Source organism: Athene noctua, chromosome 4, assembly GCF_965140245.1.
Source record: "Athene noctua chromosome 4, bAthNoc1.hap1.1, whole genome shotgun sequence".
NCBI lineage: Eukaryota > Metazoa > Chordata > Aves > Strigiformes > Strigidae > Athene > Athene noctua.
In genome coordinates, this window is record NC_134040.1 from 14,540,967 (window position 1) to 14,550,185 (window position 9,219).

Below are 9,219 nucleotides of genomic sequence, written 5' to 3' on the forward strand. Positions count from 1 at the left end.
AAACCAAAAATCCAGCAGAAATATTAATCCCACCCTATATTTGTTACTTCCACTAACAAAAGGTATTTAGATTCTAAACCATCTATAATTGTTCTGTAGGGCTATGTTTTATGAAACAGTCAGTTTGAAAAGAACAGGTTATTAGCCTTGTGATTCAAGCTCTTCACAGTTGTTGTGTGGCTGCTTCAATCCATTACAGCTTTGTGGTGGGACGCTGATGAGCACTACCACACCTCTGTTGATAACTGGACACTGCATACTCTGTTTTGACTTATTTTGACATTTAACCGTTGCCTTACATTGTTTGCAAGTGAAACCCTTATGTGTCATTTTTCCCTATGTCACTTTTATAGTTCTTCAGCTTCGACTGCACTTCATAAAAACTCATAATTTTGTTCTGAATTTAGTTACCTGAATCCATATTAATTGCAGGCCTTTTTATTAGAATCTGCATCTATTTTTTTGTTCTTTTAGTACAAGATGGGCTTTTCAGCAGCTGGTCATTTAATAACGACATTTTCTGCAACTCACCAACAACTTGAAATCCTTTATTTAAGACGATGGCTTTTCTAAAGAAGAGAGGTAGAAAATTACCATTCAGAATTTAAAGTTTAACTCCAGAGGATGGGTACTGTGTTCTCTAGTACATAAGATTTCCATTGAGCTCTGTAGTTATGACACCACAGAAGAATGAACCTTATGACTCAGGCAACGCAGTGGGATTTCAGCACAGTAGATTGAGTAGATCCATGAGCACTACAGTGAATCAGGGACTGGCCATGTAGAAATCAGCCAAGGCGTGTTGCTATGCCTCATTTCCTTCATACAAGACTACAGGCACAGCATGTCATACTGACCTCCGCAAAGGAGTGTTCAAGCTCTATAGCTTCAGAATACTCTGTGAAAGGCTCTTGGAAATATATATTTGCTTTAAATGTAAAGTCATGTACTATAAAAATAAAACCAAGCTCTTAAAAAGTTCAGTGAACTTGTTTCTAAAATTAACTGTAGCAGAACTGACTTTTTAAACCCCATATAATCAAATATAACTGCCACATCACTTCACAGGACCAAATTCTAGCCTCTAACACTTTTGTTTCTTATCCTTTCCTCTGTATCATCTACCCCCACAATACAGGCAAATATGTTATTGCTATTTGGTAGCAGTAATAGGTCTCCTGAGTCAGCTCCTTTCTAAATGACTCTTTTCTACTATTTCACATTCACCTGTTAAATATCATTGAACTTTTAACAGAGCACAGTCAAGCAAATCCAGCAAGAAAGATACTCTTTATAGTTACCAGGCTATTGGTAACAAATTTGTTATTTATGATATTTACCAAGAATTTGTAAATAACATTTACCAATAGTGAATATTCCTCTTGCATTTCTATTGCCATTCTTGTGAACTTATTTCTGTTTCTGAAGAGCTGAACATCAGGAAAGATGTACAGCTTTGCACTCCTGTTACTAATACTGGACACACATATTCAGGAGAGGATAGTTGTTATGAGAATAGGAAATATTTGAGGTAAAGAGAGTCAATGTTCCTTTTCTTCAGCAGTATTAACCAAAATGAAACTCTTTTCCTTTTACCTGAGCACTGAACTGACTACACAACTGGCATAGTATCTAGCTTGAAAACACTTTCTAAATGTCTGAAAAAATGATGCAGTTCTAACCTATTAAAATATCTAGCTTTGATTAGAGGTAGCGATGCTGCCACATCAGACCTAGTTGTCTATCCAACCTATACAGTAATAAAAATCAATATATGAAACATACTTTTCCATTGAGCTTCTTTAGCCAGTGTATGAGCTCTAGGCAAACAAAAGACTGTTCACTGGATTTTCTATCTCCTGTTGTGCTTTAACCTAGGCTAAGAGGAAAAATGGGATAAATGCAGCATGGTTTTACCAGAAGTTGTTTGTGCAACAGTAACGAGATAATCTTCCTTGAGGAGAAATTTATTTTGTAGATGGTAGGGTTGGCTTAGACTTCCTTGTTCTCACTTTCAGTGGAGTGATATATAAGAAAGTATAAGCAAAGCTGAACACGGTGACAATTAGCTGGCAAAATGCAAAGTGGCTAACACAGGAAAAAAATGTTGGTTTGGAATTGGAATTATGTGGCTGATGGGGATTAAGAGCAAAGGAGATGAAGTCTGGAAATAATCCATCTGCATACTTACACAAAATATTCAGTGGACTTGATAACTGCCATGGAGCTGAGGAGAGTGGTAATAATACAAAACATTGGTAATGTAATGGATAATCAGAGCATCACAAGGAAACGAGTGCAAGATCCCCTTTGACAACACGAATAACAGAAATGGACCAAAATTCAGTCATGCAAAATGCAAGGTCATGCACATAGGAACACCAAAAATTTCTGCTGTAGATTGGAGCTCGTCAGTGTAAATTACTGAACAGGGCACTGGTGGGCTAACTAGACGACAGAGCAACTGAACTATCTACATATGTCCATGAAAAGGGCATACGTAATCGTAGGTTGTACCAGGAAAGTTATTGCCAGTAGAGATCAGAAAGTATTGTTTCCAGCACAAGGTCCTGGTCAATACTCACCTGCAATTCTGTGTATAATTTGGATTATCTGTGTGCAACCAAGACAATTTCAAATGTGTGAAGGTGAGGGGCACAGGGGTTGAAAAAACATTGGAAATAAGAGAAAACTAGAACAGGGTTTTTTACAAAACAAAGAGTGAGAGAGGACATTTTTACTGTCTATCAATGCACTGGAGTAATCATGGAGGGTGGAGAGCTGTTTAAGCTAACAAAAAAGTTGAAATAAACATAAATCTTATAAATAGATTAAGAATCATTTAATCAGAAAAACAGATGTTTCTAAGCATTCAGTGAGTGAAGTTCTGGAAGATCCTTCTAACAAAAATAGAACATTGAGGACAAATATAGCCAGTTTTAAAATGGTATGTATTATGGCCTTTAACAAGATCAGTGTATGATAATGATGTGTTATGCTGTCTGTGACAACTGGGGGTTTACAGCATGCAGTCCAGCCTTCTGGCTGGATCATGTTTTATTATCCTAAGCATAGTGGAGAGCCTACATACAACCTATAGGTTTTAGATCTACCCAGTGGACTAACACCTATTCTTATTAGACAAAAAGCATGACTGGTACCCCTAGAGCAGATACTCTATAGGCTTGTCAGGCAGTACCTGGATGCTCTTCACGTACTATTTCCACAGGGGTATACCAAGTCAGTAACTTTTTCTGTGATTTATAAAGTAACAATAAATGGCTTTAAACCTCTCCTTTCAAAATTCATGTTTTATTCTACATCCAGCATTAACACATACGAACCTAAAATGACAATACTTTTTTCAGCTCATTTTTCCCATTTTAAGAGGCAGCTGTGGCTGTACACACAATACACTAAATAGCTTTTCTTCTACTATGCCTACATATTCATACACAACTCATTTATTCTGGTTCTTTTTGAACTGATAAGCACTGTCATTCTTCAGCAAAATTATACCATCTCAAGAAACAAATCTACTTTCTCTTGCTATGCTTTTTTTTTTTTTTTTTTCTTTCCACCAATATTGTGGAAAACAGTGACTCTTGTAGCTTCTAGTGGGAATATGAAAATACAGCTTGATTGTAGAGTAAACCTTGTAAGATACACTTTCAAAATGGACATTATTTTCCTATATTATTTAGGTACTTGGGAAAATGCCATCCTGAATAATAATTTGTAAATAGGATAGGTAACAGGTTACTGTTTCAAAAGCAATGGACTCTTCTGAACTAGATGGTTGTGCTAAGCATAAAATCTTAAGAGGAAAAAAAAAAAAAAGAGAGAGAGATGATGTTAGAAACATTCCTAATGGCAAAACCAAAACCAAAATAAGACAAATAAAAAACCAAGAAAGAATAAATAATGACTTAATAGAAATCTATAAATACTTCATGCGCTTTTTTTATTAGGTATTAATAATGGCTGCATTACAGAAATGTTTTCCTGAGGGAAACAGAACAAAGTGGTATGAAGTCGTCTCTGCAATAATTTACTATTGAACTTTGTTCATTTTGTTGAAAAACTGACCACAGCCTTGTCTCATGGAAAAATAAAAGTGATAACAATTCATAGAAACTGCTAACTCAAGAGAGCCTAATCAAAAGTCTTACAAAGGCAAAGGCATGACAATATTTTTACCTGAGGATGTCTAGACAAGATTAACGCGATGCTTTCACTCTTGGGTATTTCTTTGTGAGTTACCTCAAAGTCTAAAAGACCAGTTGTTCATGATCAAGATTCTACCTCAGGGAGAAGTGTGGGAGGTTCTTTCTCTCTCACTTGTTTACATAGTATGACCTATGGTAGATGACTGAAATTTTGTATCAGTAAATAAAATCACAGGTATTGCATCACAGTACACGCATAGTAAATAGTCTGTCCCATTCACTACGCAAACAATGGAGTTTTGTAAACCAAACCTCATCAGATACCTCTTCAAGCTTTGTCAAAGAATAGGGAATGATAATTATATCTTAAATGCAAGTATTCACCCTTTTAAAACACTTTATATGCATTTAATATATTTCCTCCCTATTGACAAAACAATACAAATATCTCAGTGTGTCCCGAATACATAGGGAAAACCATACATGTTTTTGATTTGTTATGAACCTCAGAAAGCCCAATGTGATAGTCGTTTGAGGCACAATCACCTCCTAATAAAATACATTGGGAACTCCTGGGAAAGCAATACACTCAAAATAAAGCACTCGTCATCCAGATAGGCAACAACATCTATCCCGTGAGTTACGTTAAAAACATTTCTAGTGATAATATACAAATATCTGCATCCTAAGAGTGCTATGCTCTCTTTGCTTCGAAAGCCAAAATGACTGTAATTGAAATGTATTCACATAATTCCAGTTAAATATGGTCTGCATATGAAAATGACATGGAAGTGCATAAATAGTGAAGAAACAGCATATTTTATGCAAACTTTTCCATCGCCTTCCAAAAACTTTAAAAGATACACTTTCTTATGACGTATTATCTAGGCAGGGAGAGAAATCTCAGTGCAATAGAGCAAGCTAAAAAAAGTTTCAGAAAGTCAAGATGATGGAAGAAGTACACCGACAGAGAAACATCACCATTTGAGATGGGCAGGTGGGCAAAGAGTCAGCTATAAATGAAGACAAAAAAGGGCGCATCCATCTCCAAAACGATGCCCGCTCATAAACGCCTGTATGAAGTTACCTGCCATGTGCTCCGAGCCCAAGCGTCGGCGTGAGAGACTTTGGACGAGCTCGGCTACAAGCGGGTCCCCACGCGATGGGCGCGACCGGCTAAACAAAGGTGCGCGCCTTCCCCCCGCCTTCCGCGGGCGGCTCGGCCCGCAGCAGACAGCCCGCGGGAGGCTCCGCGCCCGCCTGCTCCGCGGGGGGAGCCCGGGGACACCTGCCCGCGGCGGAGGCGGTGGCCGCCGCCCCGAGGGGCGACCGGCCGGCGGCCGCGGCACCGCGGACAGCTCCGCACTCACCGTCCTCGTTCTCGTCGAAGACGGGCGCCCTGTGGGAGTGGCCGCCCCCCATCTTAGTCCGCGGGCGGCTCCGCATCCCCCGCCGCCAGCATCCCGCGGGCCGCGCCGGCAGGCACCCCGCGCCGGGGCAGCTGCCCGCCCGCCGCCGCCTCCCCAGCCCCGGCCCGGGGAGCCTCCGCAGGGCTAGCAGTCACCCTGCGACATGAGAGCGATCCCTCTGCCCCTGGCAGAGATCGCTGCTGGCTGGCGCGCACCGACTTGGCCCGTCTCTCATCGCGGAGGGGCAGGGGAGGGAGGGAGGGAGTTAGGGGAGGAGGAAGGGAAGGAGGGAGGGAGGAGGCGGAGGTCCTGCTGCTGGTGGCTTTTGGTAAGCGGTAAAAGCTGGATCTACCTGGATCCTCGCGGATCCTCCCTCCGCTTTTCCTCCTCCCAGACCTCCGCTGGGGAGCGCCGAGCCCCAGCTCCTGCCTGCCCCGGCAGCGGGGACGGCACCCGCGCCCGGCGCTGCCCGCCGCCCCGGCGGCGCTGTCTGGTGGGGGGGACAGAGCGGCTCCTGCCGCCCGGAGGGGCTGCCCGGCCCCGGAGGGGCTGCCCGGCCCCGGCGGCGGGGGGCTCCCGGGACCCGGGCCGGGGTAAGACCTGCCGTGGGTCGAGATGGGGCTTTTCTGTTGCCTCCTGACCGGGGCTCCACCCGCGGCAGCGCGGAGGGACGCGGCCAGTTGACCGAACTTCATCGAGTTGACAAAGGGTAAAAAGGAAGAAAAAGAGAGAAAATCCCCCCGTTTTCCTTCCCGCTGGGCGCCCCCAGCGCGGGCAGACACGGGGCGCGGGGCGGGGCGGGGCGCGGGGCCGGGGCCGGGCCCACAGCGCCACCTGCCGGCGGGACAGGGGTGTGCCCGGGGAGCGGGCGGCGGTGGGGTGGCTGTAGGGGTGGGCAGGAGAGAGACACCTCTGTGTGTGTATTCATATATATATATCCGTCAACGTGTGTGTCTGAAATGGCTCCACTGCGAAAGTGCATTTGGGAAAACTGCCAGAAGTGCGAAGGTATAACATGAATCACGGGCGGTACAGCGAGTAGTGAGGGCTTTCTGGAGTTGCTATTGATATTTACACACAGAAATAGCTGTCTCACTCCCTTCCGAAAACGCTACCCTGAGCAGCTTTTGAGGTGAAGTAAAAACAACTACTTGTGAAACTTCCTCCAAAGGGAAACAGGTTAAAAAAATGTATCTACATTATTATTGTATCCAAGACAATGTCTCTGTGGTTCCTGTAGGGGAAACCTGCAGAAGAAAAATCACATGGAATTTGTGGTTTTGGCTTCTCCACTGTTAGAAGGGGGAGAAGAAGTAGAAGGAATAGGAGCCTGAAGCCAGGGTACATGTATTTTCATACATACAGACAGAAAGTCTCTAATATCTTGTAATATCTACCACCCTCTTTCAGTATAGCTTTTTAGGAAAGCCCAGGAACAAATTCTACATAAAGTGGGAGAACTTTCAGTCTCTTTGTTTATGATTTTTACCTGCCTTAGCTATTCCAATCACCTGGCTTTGAACCCAGTATAATCCTGGTACTATCTTTCAGGGAAAGGTTGATTAGATTCAAATGCAGTGAGTAAGACCCTGTGCTGTGTGGCCAAGAGCTCAGAGCTTGCAGCACCTACAAACCCAGAGAGCTGATAATTTCAGACAGTGATATTTTTTCCATAAGTATACATGGACAGATTGTATCACACACTGATATCCCTTACTTAAAATATTTGGTTTGCCACTATTTACATGTGAAAGCATTTGCAAAGTAGGGAAGCCTTGAAAATGTTTTCCCATATTCATTTAAAATGTAGTCTGAAAAGCATCACTTCCTCATTATTATTCTTTTGTTTATTACTTACTCATTCAAAGATTTAGTCATCCAGTCAAAAGCAGAAATAATATCATGTTACTGAGGTTATGTTCCTTCAGTCAAAAACCAGCAGTAGCATACAGAAATCATTGCTTTTCAGTTCTCTTTTGGATTAACCGGCCAACGTGGTGCTTTGTGTCAATTAATTTCCTTTTGCATTAGTAAAGGAGGACTCCACATACAGTTTAACACATTTCAGCTGATAAGAGTTACCTTCTACCTGAGCTAAGGGCTTACATCACGTTAATGTAATTGCTTCAATTCATGTGAAAGTATTTTAAAGTGACCTTCCAAACAATGGGAAGAACTAGTTTGCCAGTAAACCCCCAGGCTGATCATTGTATACACAAGAAGCACATCCACAGAATACAGACATGGGATGAGCAGGAGCAGTTTGGGATTCCTTTGCATGCAGGAAATACAAATTCATAAAAAATTACTCAAAACTGTCTCCAAGAGTTACTCTATTTCTTTTTTATGTCTGACTCCCTCCATATAGACCAAAAGTCTAACGAGGCTTCGGAGATATCTTTCATGATTTTATATGACAAGGCCCACCATGAACCAAAACAGTTCTAAAAATGTACAGAGCAATGAGTTGTGTCTCTTCATTAATTAGTCAGTCCTACTAGACTGACATGTCTTTTTGAATCCTATATGGATTATCACAGCTTTGCAATTCATTTGTCCCTGGTGAAAACTCCTGACTTATGTTTAAACATCAGCATAGCTAAGAGGCTAAGACAAACAGCATGCTGTGTTAATGTGAGATGTGAAAAATTATCATATATTAATAAGGTATTGATGAGCCATTCATTTGTGATTTATTGCTTGATAATAGTATATTCCTCTATAACTCTTGCACTTGAATAGTGACAGACATTCACAGTCATTTGCTATATAAATATACCTAAAAATGATAGTTTGACAAGAATTTTGGGGTTTGCTGTTCTGAAGGCAATACAATGTATTCATCTCCACAGTGCCTTTGCCCCTGAGCAAAGATTTGTTTGTACCATGCTCAACAGCTTCCTGGGAGCATCAGCATTTCTATAGCTAACCCAAATGTTCTCATAATGATGTCCAATGGAACAGAGGACGTCAAGCCTAGGTGTGTGCTCAAGGCCCAGCAAAGACTCAAGGAAATCAACAGCAGTTTTCCAGTACCTTTGATATGAGTAATATGACGCCTTGAGTATATAGGCCACTTATTCTGTGGTCCCAGTCTCCCCTTTGTCCTTTGCAACCCTGAATACATGCTAAACTCTGAACGGACACATAACTTCAGTATCTTTTTTTTTAATGCTACCCAGAACAACCTGAATTCCACTGCATCTACTCCAAATTTAGCAACAACTCTTCAGGAACAATTACTCATGTGTTTTTCCAATTGCTCTTGTAAATCAGAAATAAATCTGAAATTCTATATCATAACATCATGCATATCAATGAATCTCTCTGAAGCCTGAACATTTTCAGAACAATTAAATACTTACTCTTCTGGGACAGATATTTCTAAGCTACAAGCCATCAGAGTTTGTAAGTCTTGAGAGATCAGAACCAATCCAACTTCTCCTGCTTATTTGTTCAGATGATCAGGTTTTACTTGAGATAAACAAAGTTCTAACCTTAAAAACACATTTTATTTTTAGCAGGTAAATGGTCCATAGCCTGTACAGAAAACACAGTGGGGAAAAAGGACAGTCTAATAGAGCTTTTTTTCCCCCTGTAAATGAGAAGCTGGAATCAGCATGAACATAATTTTAAGATAT

General features: G+C 41.7%; 1 protein-coding gene across 3 annotated transcripts in view; it reads right to left on the minus strand.

Moving 5' to 3' along the window:
- STK32B (serine/threonine kinase 32B) overlaps positions 1-5,969 on the minus strand; it is a 178,603-nt gene extending 172,634 nt beyond the window's left edge. Inside the window, exon 1 of one of the 3 annotated variants that reach the window (XM_074903755.1) lies at positions 5,931-5,969. Coding sequence is in view for 2 of the 3 variants with exons in the window: in XM_074903753.1 (XP_074759854.1) it covers positions 5,540-5,615 (76 nt within the window). In the remaining variant the exon portion in view is untranslated. Of the gene's footprint in view, positions 1-5,256; positions 5,477-5,539; positions 5,819-5,930 lie in introns of those variants that run through there. The other 2 variants (XM_074903753.1, XM_074903754.1) reach the window with 2 other exon arrangements.
- Positions 5,970-9,219: the final 3,250 nt, after the last annotated feature.